The 16,814-nt window shown below is 36.3% G+C and overlaps 1 protein-coding gene across 1 annotated transcript in view; it reads right to left on the bottom strand.

The window, feature by feature from the left end:
- LOC122806926 (cholesterol side-chain cleavage enzyme, mitochondrial) overlaps positions 1–16,814 on the bottom strand; it is a 191,334-nt gene that overhangs the window by 113,093 nt on the left and 61,427 nt on the right. The window contains exon 4 of the mRNA XM_044077751.1: positions 14,299–14,502. Coding sequence (XP_043933686.1) covers positions 14,299–14,502 — 204 coding nt within the window. The remainder of the gene's footprint in view (positions 1–14,298; positions 14,503–16,814) is intronic.

Here is a 16,814-nt window from a genome sequence, read left to right as displayed (position 1 = left end):
ACCACTCCTACCCCCTCGGCTACCAACCAAAAACCTTCAGAGGATATTGCCAATGCCGTTAACAGTTTCTTTACGGAAACTATCCAGTCACTAGTCAGCAAACTAATTCCCAGTTACCCGAGTCCACCTGTCTCTACAATCAGTTCCCAACTCTTCTTTAACTTTCAACCTGTTTCTACATCACTTATCCACACTCTAATAAAGCAACTAAAGCCAACCACCCTATTTGTCGATCTCCTCCCTGCTGAGTACCTGCAAAAAGCAGCATACGCCATAGCATACCCATTTCTATACTGATTAATAGAACTATATCAGAATCCTATATTCCCTCTATCTGAAAGAAATCACATGTTATTCCACTCCATAAAGGAGGTAGCTCAACAGAACTGTCAAATTACAAGCCTATAGCCATCCTATCACCCCTGGCTAAAATTATGGAGAAATGTATCCATAAACAACCTCTGAGCTATCTCATTCAGAACAATTGCCTGGTCAAATGACAGCGTGGATTCAGACCTTTCCACAGCACCACCACTGCCCTCCTAGCCTTCTCTAATGTTATCAATCAAAACTGAAACAATAACAAGCTTTCTTCTTCCCACTTTCTTGATCTTTCCAAAGCTTTTGACATGGTAAACCACCCACTACTCATAAATACACTCAAGACTATCCCCCTAGATCACCAGGCTATCCAATGGATTCAATACTACCTGTGTGGAGGTAACAGCCTGTACTTTGGCATGACAAGCTATCTTCTCTGCTATCCATCACTCTAGGGGTCCCACAGGGTTCTATATTAGGTCCCCTCCTATTTTCTGTCTTTATCAATGACCTGTACACGATCATCCCTAAAGCATTTTGTATTCAATATGCAGATGATTCCACTCTGATTTGCTCTGCCACCTCTCATACAGACCTGCAGACTCTAACCCAAAATGTTTTTAATACTGTTGAAAATTGTCTCTTAGATCATCGACTTATTTTAAATCCAAATAAAACGAAGCTGTTACTCTCGTCTCCCACATGTAAGGCCTCATCTCCTACCTTTACTATAAAATCTAACAATGGAACTATCATTGCCACAGATCTTAGCATCAAGCTCTTAGGGGGTAACAGTTGACAGTAACCTCAAGTTTGATTTGCATATTAATCAAACCATCAAAAAAGTTAGCAAAAAACTTGGATTTCTATATAAGATTAAACCATTTCTAACACCACTAGCTAGGACTGTTATTACCTGCACACATCTACTCTATGCCTCTCCTCTTTTTACTAACTTGAGTAAGACTGACCTTAACAAACTCTCTAACTGCTGCAACCATATTGTTAGATTTGCCACTGGTGCAGCCTATAGAATGCACCACTGTCAGAACCTAAATCTTCTAGGGTGGCTTGAATTGCCTAACCAACTTCATTAGAACCAATTAATAGGAGCCCATAAAATCCTCTACCAACCTGAAAACAATGCCTGTACTCAAAAGCATCATAACCCCTTATAGTAATCTCAAGAGACTTCTCTCATCCAACAAGCTACTAGTTCAAACACTCTAATCTAACAACTCAGCTGGCGACTCTCTGTTTGCCAACTATCAGATCCCACTCTATCCCATTTCAAAAATAGTCTTAAACTGCTCCTTAAAAGCCGCTGGCTTTGTCCTTGTTCTTGACCAGACTAACTCCCACAACACAAACACATGCTAAATATGATGCCTGTCTTCATCTAGTTTTCTTTCTTATTGAAAGGTTACTACTTGTATTAAATATGATAGACTGTATTGACTTTTATCCTGACATGAGAGTGCTACTGAAATGTAATTGTAATAGTTATGTACTTATATTATGTAAAATACCTCTGTATGTACAATCTCTCTCTGTATGTGTGGTGCTGTAATAGTCCACTGATTGTAACAAGTAATTTATCTGTGTATGTTAGGAGCTTTTCTCCCTGGCCTCCATTGTAAATGGACATATATCCAGTCTGAGTATCCCGGTCAACAAATGTAAAATAAATAAAAATAAAATAACAGTTCAAAAGATAAATGCTAGAAAACAAGTTATAGTGGTCCATGAAATGAAGACAAAAGTAGCATTGATAAGTGAAACTGCTACACCCAGTGACTACAGTGTCTTACGTATAGAGAGACACAAAGTCATAAAATACCAGGATTAGGAGGTGCAAATGAGAGCAATGTGGGAGAAGGATACCCAAACAGTTTCAATAGTAGTAGCAGCAACGGGTCTTAAAAAAGGTATTTACAATCATACTTAGATACATTACAGATACATGTAACTCAGTAGGAATTGCAGAAAGACTCATTACTAGGATCATTGCAGGTGCTGCAAAGAGCACTTCTGGCTAACGTCAAAGATTGAAACAATGTTAATTTCATGAACTTTATTCATACTTTCACTTAAGAATGGGGTCCATCCCCCATTCCCATCATGGTATTTGAAACCCAAAATACTTCAAGAAATTAAAAACTATTATATTTATAAAGTATCAAAAAGAATTCTAACAACTAAGCCAGCATAAGAATGGAGAAAGAGATTTTGCTAATAGTGATGACTGAAAATAGGGGTACGGAGAATAGGCAAGAGGGTAGGCAAGAGGGGGTTGGAAATTAATGCTGAAAGCTGGCAAAGGAACCAAAGTATTGAGGGCAAATAACTAGAGAGGGAGAGGTAATAAAATTGGAAGAGGCAAGACAGTTAGACTGCAGGCTACAGACTGCCTTCCCTATCAGGGATTGATATCAAAGTATAGGCAAAAAGAAAGGGATAGGGGAAATCTAAGTGAAAGACCTGCTCTGGTAGAGGTTTTAGTTGAAAATAGAACAGATGGGCTGCTAAAAATGGATAATTAGTACAGCATATAAAATATTGCACGATAACTATACGATTCAATAAGAGGAGGTTAGAAAAGATTGGGAAGGGAGACTGGATAATCAGTTCACAAGGAAAGAATGCGAAGTTCATGTGTACAGCTCTCTAATGTACAACTAAGTCTAGAAGAGTTAGGAATTTTGCTTGGAGGTGTATGCATGGCATTGATATTTTTATATCTCAAGCAGACTCCAAAGAATTTCCCCTCAGGTATGTGGCAAATGTTCGAGGTGTGATGAGGAAGAAAGAGATAACTTGGAACATATATTTCAGGAGTGCAATGAGCAGGCAGACTTAAAAGTTCCCTACTGATTACTCTGTCAGAAATATTAGGTGAGAAAATGGGGGAAACTAAAGAATTTTTTTTTATCTGAGTTTGGTATCTGAATTGTCTAGACATAGTAAGGTCTAGTTATGTTTAACAATGCTGGCTGCCAATAAAGCAATTACTAGAAATGGAAATGAAAGTCTAACCCATATGTATTTGAAGTACTGAATATTGTAATGGCAATAAAAGAACTGGAAGTGGGATCTTCAGAAAAGGGTAGGAACAAATTACATAGAAAAACATGGAAATTGTGTAAACAATGCATGCAGAATAATGTTTTGGAGAAGGGGTGAGGTTTAAGGGATGGCAGGAACTGAGCAATTTACGTAATGTTTGACTGATCAAAAACTGATGTGAAACAGAACAAATTGACAACAGGAAAATATTTACAAAAAATGGATAAGCGCTTTCATTCTAAATTAACATGGAACTTCATCAGATAACTTAAAAACTACAAATGCATATACATGTTGTCTTTCAATCCAATTGCTCAAAGCAAATTAATTATTCATGTAGCACCCCCTACGATGCCAACATATTAAATCCAGTAAAAGTATACCTTGTATTCTTAAAAATATTTATATTTAAAAATATGTACATGCATAAAACAAACCTGTTAAATCACAATAAAATGCTCTTATTAAGACTACTCATAGTCAAGTTCACATAGTTAAAACACATTTTATAAAATTCACAATTTATCAGCCCTTATTGCTAATGCTCTAGCTATAAACACTTTATCAATAATCTCTGGCATTTGAGCCATGTTTAGAAAAATGTGTGTAGTATAATTCCTTATATTCAAGGTAGGAGGACCAATATCCAGTTTTTATATCAGGTGTAACCATCTCCAAGATATCAAATACAATTTTTTTATAATTCTGACATAGGAAAATGTACTTGTATAAAGCATTTATAAGGTCTCTTTTTCTAATGGAATAAAGGTTCTGGTAAATCCTATTCCTAGGTGCTGCTCCATTTTACCTACATAGAAAGCAGGGCAAGGTACACACGTAGCTACATAAATCACCCCTTACTGTACAGTCATATCTAACCTTGGTACTTTTAACTGTAGGGAAATTTCCTTTTGTAATACTAACACTATAGTTAATGTACCTACACTGGGTATATGCCCCACATTTTCTCATTCCCTTTTCCTAATTGCTCTTCCATGGGGCACCCTATATACTGCTTTCAAAATAAGATTTTGAATTATTACCTTTCTTATATACAATTCTAAGGACAACCCCTAACTTTGATGTTAAATTAAAAACCTGAAATACACTCTTCCAGTCCTTCTCTAAGATGTTCGTAATATGGACAGTACTGGTGTCATATACTAACACCATGGACAGACTCCTGTCATCTACTGTTCTGTACATGAAGCTATTCATTGCAAAATTGACTGGTAAAGTTTATATCTGTTACACAAAACATTCTCAGACAAAGTATTAGCCATGGGAGAGGGATATTTTCTATCCAAAAACATACCCTTTAGGGAATCCAATTCATTCCCAAAGATAATATCATCCTTTACAAAATGGGACAACCTTACCATTGGCCCTTTCACCAATTTTTTTTACCAAAGTGGATGCTGACTTGTGTAATAAACTTAACTATTGTAGTATGTTGCTTTCTTAATTGTTCTTGTAAATAGTAACATCCAAATAGTCAACATTGTCAGCATCTGCTTTACAAGTAAAGGACAAAAAGGAGGAAGTGTTATTAATATAATCAATAAAATGAGTAATAATTTCCTTATCCCCTTTCACAAAATTAAAATGTCATCCAAAAACTGAAATTATTTAGATATAAATTTATAGTATATACAGGTGAAAATAAAATTAGTCTCCCACCACTACAATACAATATTGGCAAAAAATGGAGCAGATGAAGCCCCCATTGCCACACCTGTGGATTGTCTATAGTATTCCTCCTCAAATTGCACAAAATTATTTTGTAAAATTATTTCCTTTAAACCTGAAATACTCCTAGAGAGGGTAGTTCCAGCCTCTACAAGCAATTTGCTACCAAGGTCATGGGGGATTACTAGAAACAAATCCTTCACATCAATACATAAAAATACATCATCTTTGTCATACTCACACTCACACAAACCACTCAACAAATGCTGTGACTCAATTAAAACATGTTAAGTTGGCCATCTACATATCTAACAAGAGGATCCACCTGCTGCCACCATCAGTCTCAAGGGGGATCTATAACTGACATGTGGACCTTCGGAATGCCAAATATAGATGGAGTTAGTGGACTCTTTACCTTAAGGAAATCCATGAATTTAGGCGTAAAACCATAATCCAAAATCATACCCTGTAAAGTTCCATCCATCTTCCTATAAGGGATGTTCACTGCTGTCTTATACTTTACTCTGTACTAACTCTTACTAGTTATAAGTCGGAACCTGGATCTTCCAACACTGCTAGTGTTATCTTACATAATGACCCAGAATTTAACATCTGTATACACTGGTCTTTATATTCAAAGCTAGACTTAGGAAAAACATGTAGCTACCACAAGTTCATCATTTCGGAAATGATGTATTTTACATAGGTCTCTTTTTTTTAAAAATAATTTATTTTTTTAAGAACGCCCAGTATATCTTGATAGTGGTTGTTGTAAAGTGCCCAAACAGAAAGATATTATATCCCTGAGGAAGACTATGTTTTACTGGTTTATATCATCAAAAACAAATGCTTCACTTAGTTAGCTCCAGTATGGATACCTGTTTACAAGATATATAATATTAGACTTCTAGCGCCATTAAGTAATTGATTCTGCCTCTTTATATGTGTGCCAAGTACCTTCTATACATTCAGTGGCATACCTAGCATACTTGGCACCCATTGCAGAACATTTTTTAACACCTAACACCAATGCCCCCATCCTCACTCCCACAGAGATTTTTTTTCAATAATCATGAAATGAAATAAAATAATGGCCAGCAAAGAGCAAGCTAGGAGCAGTGATCAAATCCCCAAAAGACTCAGCCATCCTACAGGAAGGCTTGTCCCAGACAAATAACTAGTGCCAGAATCATGGACTAAAGCTAAATTCCAAAAATGGATTATTGTCTTATTTGGAAAACTGAGTACAACATTGACAACACACTCCGAACAGTTGACCCAGTAGTTTGGAATTTGGTAACTTATGTGTACAGTTGACCCCAAATTCTATTAGGAACAGATCGAGCTGAAGCAAACTTAGAGACATTTTGCCAAATCAGGAACAGTTTCAACTTGGTTTTACAAATGCCAACACCCAGAGACAGGGAGAGAGATTAAACATTGCAGCATATTTCAAGGAAATGCACACTAGTCATGTAAAGGCAGACTTTAATCTAAACAAACAACATGACAGTAATTTGCAGACAATTATAGGAGCATTCTGTGAAACTGGGGACAGTTTCAAATGTGTTTCTAACAATATTCCAATTTATTTCACATAAATGCACAATAACTGTTAATGCCTGACTTTAAACTGGGCACCTGTTATTTTATCAACATTACAGCTGGCTACCGCCCTCCCAAGAAAAAAAAAGCATAAATATTCAAATTTATTTTGCATCAATGCGCACTAGCCAGCCCTTAATACCAGACTTTAAGCTGAGCAAATGAAAAGGATAAGTTCCCATAGCAAGGCTATCCACCCCATCAAAAAAGTTCAATTTATTTCACACAAATGCACACTAGCCATCCTTTAAAATAATATGAAAAGAACAAAGTTATTGCCACCCACAAAAAAGCATAAATATTCATATTTATTCAGACAAATGCACCTTTAGGGTGAAATTTAAACCAACCAAGTGAATAAGGCAAGTCACATTCATCCACAGCACAGGTAGCCAGCCCCCCCTCAAAAAGGATAAAAAAATTCCAGTTTTGTTAACACGAATATTCACTTGCCAGCTTTACTGGCAGAATTTAAGCTGAGCAAGTGAAAGTGTAAGTTACTTTAATCCATAACCCAGCTAGCACCCCACAGCCCACCAAATAAAAAAGAGGGCAGAAGAGTACAATGAAAAAAAAAAACATAAATATCCAATTTCAAAATATTTAAAGAAATGCACACACACACACACACACACACACACACACACACACACACACACACACACACACACACACACACACACACACCCTAGACTAGCCACCACTCACCCCCTAAAATAAGAAAGAAAAAGTGATTATATTCACATTAAAAAAATGCTTACCTTCAATTCCAGTAGTATACAATGCACTGGCTAATTCACTTGATGTGATTAATCCAGTTTGCTGGATTCAGTTAAACAAAAAAACTTGTCCACTGCAAAACTTTATACTGCATTGTACTACTGTACACCGAGAAGGCTGCTGTTAATTTTAAAAATAACCACAATTGTCTTCATTTTTGTCTGTAATGCCTTCCAAGTTTCCTCCAATCCTGTACCATGTTTTCACACATGGACACAGAGACGCACAGAAGAGGAAGAAATAAAGCATTTACTTCAGAGCTGGATCCTGGTCAAATGGGGTCCTATGCAGGGTAATGGATCAGGGCCACCTTTCACACACACAAACACACACACACACGCACACGCACTCACATGCATGCGCGCGCACACACACACACACACACACACACACACACACACACACACACACACACACACACAGTTACCATAAACACTGTTCAGACCTCTTAATGTGCATACTATTTTTGTCTTTACTTCTACAATGATTACATATATTTGGTTTTAATTTAAAGTTTTTATTTCAAATTTTATACCAGAAACATTGATAGACATTTGCAAGCAAAACAATACAGTCCCAGATTCATTGAAATGGCATTGAAACCCACATTCAAAGAAAATGCATCTGGCTAATGGCAGATAAAGTTTACCTTTTGGCTGTTTTCAAGCCATAGGCCCCTTGCACACATTTTTAGGACCATTCATACATACATGTGCTCTTTGATTCACCTTCCTGATTGTCTTAAATTATATTCCCTGTATAATAGAGCACCACTTGTTAGAGTGTGTTTTAAATTTGTAATTTTGAACATTTTTCCAGTAAGCAATGAAACAAAATGTTTGACTCAGTAATGACAAAACTGCTTTCAGGACATTTTAACCTTAAAAGGCCACTTAGACATCTATCATTAGAATCCACCAATACCGGTCAATATACGCAATCACTGCAGAGTAAAGGTCATCTGAATAATTCCACATTAAAGAGATCTGTAACTAATGAAGAGGTAGCTGCTAGCAAACAGCTTTATATTTTAGCGTTTCAGCTACAAATTCATTGCCTGTTGCACTTGAAGAATAAATTGCCTATGTTACATTAAAAAAGGCATTGCAATAGGGAATGGATAGCAATACGACAACAAGTTCATAGTTACAAGGCATCTCATCCAAAGAAGAACACACTCAGGACTGCAGCACCACCACCATCTCCCTTAAAGTAAAACACAGCATCATCAATCCATCTATATGCTGTGGGAGTAGAACCCACAGCTTTTTGCATCAAAAGCAAGTATACTACCTGTTATACTATGACCATTTGTTAAACAAAAACAGTTGCACATTGAAAACAGACTTAGTATGAGCAGCAGTAAACTTCTCTTCCCTTGAAGCTCACAATTCCTTGAAAATGGACTGAAACTCCCTTGAAAATGCCCCATTACTCCTTTTTTATCTAGTTTGGTAGTCAATGTAGAGGATTCAGGCTCTTGTTTCCTGTAACCAAGGTACAAGGTTTAAGCCTGACGAAATTAACTAATCTGCCATTCCAACCATACCTCTCAACTTTCCAGATTTTTCATAAAATGTCCAGGTTTTTGTCTCAAAATTTAGGTTTATTTCCTCATAAAATTTTGGGTTTTCTGGTAAATCACTGGGATGATCTGAGGAATGAAATTAGTAAATAATGTCATACATTTGAGTTTCAGACTTCACATCCTTTAGAAAATGCATTTTAATGTATAACCCATTATTCTAGCAACTTTCTAAGTTTATTAGAACAATATTTAAAATCTGTCCCTATTTATGAGCCTTTGTACCCTCCCCCCCCATTATATCAGGCTTTGTTCAGATTTCTTAGGCTAAGAGGTTGAGAGGTATGTCTCTAAAACACATACACACACACACACACACACACACACACACACACACACAGAGGCAACAACCATCTTGTTTTAAATTCAACACAGAGAAGCAGTAAACAACAGGTGCATGTGTACATCAATAGACACAGGGATGCACAGACAATGGATGCTCTTAAAGGATCCAGCTCCGGTTTTGCTTTAAGCTTTTTCCATTTAAAATGGGAAGAGCTTTTAAGAGGCAAGGCTGCACCTCCTTCCTATTTGCACCTGGGGCAGACCACACTCTCCACTCCCACATTAGTATGCCTCTGATCCAGTCAACAATTGGTTCCCTCATTCGCAGATCAGTAATGTAATGTTTTTGTATAGATATTCACACCCAAATATTTTGTAAACTCTATTAAGTACTTTTCTTGGAGTTTGTGTAAATCATTCACCGTTATTGAGAATTTATTCTCCTAGATGAAATCATTCATTTCTTTAACAATTACAGTTTGGATGGTCTGTCAAGGAACATTCGCCAGACAGTGTTTTTCAAGTAATATATTAACATCTGACACATCAATTATTTCACCAGATTTCAAAGCTTACAAAAATGTATCAATGTTATTAAATGGTATAAAGGTGATAGAGTGAGAAAAGGTTTAGTACATGTGCTATGCAGGTAGACTTTGTAGGGCGGCTCTCTTTCAAGAACACTACGTAGCTGTGAAGAATTGGGAGAGCTATTAAACTCAAGCCTTGGTTTCTAACCACTGAGAAAAAGTGCCTAAATAGGAGCTTTGTCTCTGTCAACCTCAGGTTTGCAAGGAAATTGTGTTTGTTAAAGGAAATCAGCATTCGAATTACATCAGGAATCAATTGCTACCAACATTTCTCACAAGAAAAGAATAAGTATAACGAATCCCTTAAAATAAATGACTGTGGTAAATTAAGGAGCCCCAAATGAGTTATTAGCAGCTACACTGGATTTAAATACCCCAGGCTCCTTTAACTATCACATATAGGGTCATTCAGTCAAATCAGGAAGTTTTGGTTATCAGTCAATCTAATCTTAGAGGTGTTTGAAGTTTAATACTAAGTTGTTTAAAAAAAATCACTGGGCTAGTGCACTTAACCTGTTTAACAAATAGAAGTAGATAAAAGCAATAAAGATAGATTAATAAATAGCAGAGCACTGGTACAAACTTGACAATGTGTAGACTAGATCAAATACAATAAATTATTCATTAGATCAGCACTGACCATGTTAGGTACAAACTTGTGATTGATTTTCTGATACAAATAAGATACATGATTAGCAGTCCAGAAGTGCTTGAGTTTGTGAAGCAGTTGTTGGATTTTACAAGTTCAAAAGGGTTCATATTGATTTTAACGAACATCCCCAATTTCATAAATTGTCTTTTAGAATGCTTCATTAGACAGTTAATTTCATATTGAAATTCAGTGCTTAACTTTACAACATGGCACTTCTTGCAGGTGGAAGAAATGCTAGAAAAGCAAAAATATTTTCCTAGTGATGAATATTATATAGTTCACTTAGACAACATTCTTAATGGTCAAAAATGTACTAAGCAGATGGCGTTTTTTTTATTTCTGTTTTGGGTGGTTGATATTACTTCAACACCTGTCAACAGTCTTATTATTTTAACTTGGGGTGCCAGATGTTCAGTAGCCAAGACTGATGAAGCACTTCTGTCACTTCACATAATAATGGGAACATTCTGATTGTCACGGAAACTTGGTTTCAGAAAAAGTATTCTTCCTGTAGCACTCTAATACTCTGTCATGTTTCATAGTATTAGACAAAATAAAATTGGGAGGGACTGCTAAATATTAAGGATTACCTAGAACAACTACTTTTGTTTGCATCTTTCACAAGAAAAAGTACTGGACTTACCAACTACCTTCCAAAATGACTGTATAGTCTTATTCTTTATAAAAGCATGAATTTTTAAACTTCCCAGGAGAATTAATTCATATGTCTCTTGCTAAACCATTTTAACAAATGGTACCAAATTAGAGTTTGAGATTTAAGATATCCTAGTATTGACAGGTCTATATGTATATCTTCTAGAGCAGGGGATCACAGCTTTTTGGATTCTATATCCACTGTGTCTTAATACTACCTCCCCTTACTGGTGAAAAAAATATTCTAGAATTTGTTTTAAGTTACTCTGATGTCACCTAGAATCATATTCAGGAATTACCCTCCCTTAACATCTCAGACCATTGGATGATTAAAACATCTGTTGCTACATACAGAATATTTGTATCAAATGCATGAAGTGTTAAAATACAGAGGTAATCTCTATAGAATTATGAATCACCTCATATATTGAGATTTAACTACTTATGACCAAAGCTGTGCTGAATCTTGGTCCTCGTTTTCTCTTTTTGGTATTTATTTGTTATTTGTAAGTCCACAGGGCACACATGTCTCTTTTTACATGCATATGGAAGATTTGATCAATAATTTTGTTCCCTCAATGATCACAATAAAGAATGACTGTTGTAACCTTCCTAGTTGATTAAAACAGCAGGTTATACAAAAAGAAGAGCATCACTGGAAAATTAATAATGAATTTCCTTCCATCACTTCTAAAAATTGATTTCAGAAATCACCTAAAAGCTTAGCTATAGCCATTTAGAATACTAAACCTGTCTATGACAGGAACCTAGCTACCACTACTTTGGAAAACTGAAACCCTTTCTTTTCTTAAATAAATAATATAAATAATCAGTCTGGAAGCATCCATCAGTTAGTTGTGCAAGGTAGTCCACGATAATCTTGAAATGGCAAATATATTTAGTATGCTTTGTACACATACTGTATTAACCATTTGGAATTAACAACAATAAACCTTGATGTTGTATTTTGTCCTAATATGTCAAAATTATTACTTGTTGCTATTAATGAAATGGAGATTAACATATCTGCTGTCCCTAATGTCATCCCAAGCATTTTCATTAGGGAGCCAATGATTAATCTTTCTTCAGGTTTTACTATTTTGCTTGAGAAAGCACTTTATGATGGTTATTTCCCTGTCTTTTAGAAATCTGCATTTGTAGGGAGTAGGTATGAAAGATGAGACATTAGTGGCCCTGCCAGTTACAGGCCAATACACACGACAAGCATCATAGGTAAGTTATTTGAAAAGGTGTTACTGAAACTGCTACCAGCTGACCTCATTATAAGGACATATATAAACCAACTTGGGTTTAGTGATGGAAGGTATTGCATTTCAAACTTAATTCATTATTTTGTGCTGTGCCTCTGTCCAGCAGTGATGAGATAATAATCCCTGGGTATATATCCATTGGTCAAGATTTCTCTTGAACAAGGCCAGCCAGTGCTCTGCCTCACATGTACCGGGATTTTGTTAGTCTTTGGGTGATGAATTTCAGTTTTATGATACTGTAGATTATAATGATGTATTCCTCCCCATAAATACTAGTTATTTCGGCCTTAAAAATTTGACACTGTTCTACATCATGAAGTTGGTAGCCAGCTTTTTAAATTTATGTCAATCTGTGCATTACTCATTGGATGAGTTACTGGTTTTCTAACAGTGCATTTTTTTTCTTTTAATGATGGACATAACATGTCTTCAACAAGATCACTTTTCCGTGGACCTTTTTTGTTTAATTTATTTATGACTGCTATTGCTTTATTGTCCTCAGTATGATGCTTATGGTCTTCAGGTGACTAATATTGGTGACCAGTGCATTTTACAGTTTCATTCTGATAATCCGGTTACATGGCAACTAAAAGCATCATATAAGGTTTAATGCTAAAAGCTGTGCTATCATTTGCTTTGGCATTAGCAATATTTAATTTCACCATACAATAAATTGTAAGATTTCGAAATCTGTACTCTAAAGATTTGTGTGTCATCATTTCAAAGGAGTTTTTATTTGGCATCAAAGTGCAGTATGATTGTAAAAGGGCCTATGCTACCATGAGTTTGATTTGCTATACTGTGGCCTCAAGATCCCTGAATGTACTATTTACCTTTTCCATTTCACTGATTAAGCCAGCAGTACAATACTGATATCTTTCTGCTTGTATACAAGAGGAAATATGAAAATGCCGGAGTGCATATGGTGTACACTTAACAAAAAAGATTCTTACTATAAAAATGTATGTTATCACGAGTGTCTTTATTCAGTAAACTTACATTCTGTCTCCTATAGACTTTTGGGTGAGGATATAATTAATGCATTGAAAGCTATTCACTTTAATTCCACAGGGGCCTAATTTGAACTCGGCATACTATGGTTACACTTTTAAAACAACCAACAATACAATTTTCCACATAGATAATACCAGGAATAAGCTCAAAATGAAGATATTTCACATATGAAAAGCAAAAGTGCAGAACATCTTACCAAAGTCAGTTAGATTAACAGTGCCTTTAAAAGTAGGTTAAATGAATATTTAATCCAGTTTTGACTGGTCACATACTCTTTGATGGTCTGATGAGGGCCATGAATCTGCAACCTCGACATAAAACACTAAATCATAGATCAGTATCAGATAAATGACTGGAAGATCAAAAAGGCACACTCGGAAGATAAAACTGGAGAAAACAAAAACAGTCATGTACACTTGCACTAACCATTGCCTGTTAGCAGTTTATAATGGTAGCAGACAGTGACATTTGGGGCATATCTAGGACACATATCAAGTTTTGAAGTGTAAGTATGATACAAGAGGATGAGGCACACTGAGATAGAGCTTGAAAAGAAAGCTGTCACAAATAGGTTAGAAGAGACACAAACCACGCATATCTGACTTAATAGTGCTCATAACATGCATGGAGTATAAACACGTCGGTTTGACAACAAACAAATTGTTTTGCTGAGAAAGACTTTCCATGAACTTATGCTTCAGGTTACAGCATAAGTACACAATCATGGGTGAGTGAAGCTATGATACCATGGTCCAGGTTTTCAATCAGTGCATGCAATGAGCTTACCTTGTTGAAAAATAATATCCCAGGCTTCCACATGATCTCTCCATGTTTTAGAATTCATTCTCTTGAGGATCTCAGGTGGAATGTAAAGCATTGGAGATGTGGTTTTGAACATCAGTGTAACAGAATCAATGAATTTCTGTGCAGCAGGGTCTATGTGATCCTGTAGCAGCCCTAAACGTTCTCCATACAACACGTAGCAAACAGCTGAAAAACAAAGTAGTGTTACAAAGATATATGATATAAACAAATTTCCGGACTTTTTATTCAGTTTTGCTAGCTTTCTGTTACAGAAAAAAATGATTCTCTTCAAGATGTTGTATTTTCTATTAACTTGAAATCTTGTGTGTGTGTGTGTGTGTGTGTGTGTGTGTGTGTGTGTGTGTGTGTGTGTGTGTGTGTGTGTGTGTGTGTGTGTGTGTGTGTGAAACAGTACAACATCTAATGCATTATGAAGATACATTTTAACATGCTTACAAAATGGCAATGAATTTGTTGAAAACAGCACAATTCACCTAATGGCTCCCTTTCCCACACCATATGTGTGTGTGTGTCTGTGTGTGTGTGTGTGTGTGTGTGTGTGTGTGTGTGTGTGTGTGTGTGTGTGTGTGTGTGTGTGTGTGTGTGTGTGTGTGTGTGTGTGTGTGTGTGTGTGTGTGTGTGTGAAACAGTACAACATCTAATGCATTATGAAGATACATTTTAACATGCTTACAAAATGGCAATGAATTAGTTGAAAACAGCACAGTTCACCTAATGGTTCCCTTTCCCACACCCAAATCACTTATTCATTCCTCCTTTTGGGGTGAGAGTTTGACTTATTTGTTCCTTGCCTAGGGAAACAGATATGCAGCCCACTCACTTCCTGACCGGGACTTGAGCCTAATCATCCTATTCACTGCCATATGAGGCAAGAGTCAAGTGCTGGAAAGCAGGACAGTCTGCCGATCGTACCAACTCATCTTTCTATCTAACTGCACCCCAAAGGTTGCTGTGGTTTCCATAATCACTGCTAATGGAGGAGATGTGTGCAGCCACACATGCCAACCACTTACCAATGTGGTACACCAATGTGCAGCAAGAAACCATTATGACCTATCTAGCTTGCAGCTGCCGCCATACACCTACACTCTTAAAAATGTCAGCCATACCTTGAGTCTGACCATTTTCTTACTAACAAGATGGAACAATACACCTACACTCCTATAAATGTCAGTCATACAGTGAGTTGGCCCATTTTCTTACTAACAAGATGGGACAGCTGGCATCAGGCCCTCACTTCCATCCTCCCCATCAGCAACATAGATCATGCGGGTTATAGTCAGAGCTTTATCCCAATACCACAAAGCTTGGTCTCTTTTCAGAGGTCTTATAAATTTTATGGTTATTGTTTCTTTGAAAGTGCACTTAGCTGTGATTAATTTTTTTACTATAAATGGTCCATGTTGTATCCAGAAAGAGATAATTAGGACATCTACCAGATTAACAAAAGTTAAATAAACAAGAAATAAGCAAGCTCATTTGTACATGTAAATGTCAGGGGTTGTTCATAATGTTCATAATATGGCTCCTCTGCTTTCAGGGCATGTCATCTTTGAAACACCCTGTACCGAAATCTCTATGAATCCTTGAAGCTTCCATAAAAAACTTTGAGATGCCACTTTTACATAAGTACTTTTTTATGCTTTGGCAAACACTTTATCAAAAATTCAGTGCATAAAATGTGCAAATGTGTATTTATGATGATGCAATAAATGCTTTGTCACTACACATTTAGTCATTTTTTCTATATCTTCAGCATTGACAACATCTCATAATATGAGAAGTACTTTTTAAATTGTGATTCTTCATTCCATACTGTACCTAATCTGGATAAATATCATTGCAGTAAAAGGTGTGCCATTATTACTCTCAAATATCAGCTAAAGACATCTTGGTTCATCACTACAAGACCCGACCTTAACAATGCTTAGATGGGTGCTTAGTAATTGTTAAGTATCACTTATGCTGTTTATGTCAGTGTAGTGTTGAGCCATAGTGCTATTTGATCTTGCAGAGTAAATAGCAGTAGAACATGAAACTGGTTGATTTCAACTCAGTTTCTGTCTGCTATCTGTCATTGGGAACCAGCTGCTTCCTTACACAGGGAATATGTAAAGATTACAATGGTTCCCAACTGCTTAGCAGCTTTCAAAGCCAGCACAACATTTTTTTTTTAATTGAATGTTTCTGTAGCATGTAGTACACAGAGCAGACAAATCTCCATGTACTACAAAAAATTATGATCGGATCAGCAGATGTAATTTTAAATTATGTGTTCTCGACATAGGTGCCAAGGTTTACCTCTCGAGCTTCGCTGTCAAGGTGAATTTCTTCGCATCCATCTCTCGAATGTGTAATAGCCAAGTTACAATCAGTGACCCAATCATAACCTCCTGTGTTGCTAACAGGCTGGATTAAAATTATGGGCACCACTTTTGCTGTTCTTGAATCATAATTTCATTATCCAAAAGGTTTCA

This window comes from Protopterus annectens, chromosome 7.part0 (assembly GCF_019279795.1).
Source record: "Protopterus annectens isolate FY-2018-M chromosome 7.part0, PAN1.0, whole genome shotgun sequence".
NCBI classification, from domain to species: Eukaryota; Metazoa; Chordata; order Ceratodontiformes; family Protopteridae; genus Protopterus; species Protopterus annectens.
Note: the sequence above shows the minus strand (reverse complement) of the source record. Positions and strands in the feature narration are given on the sequence as shown.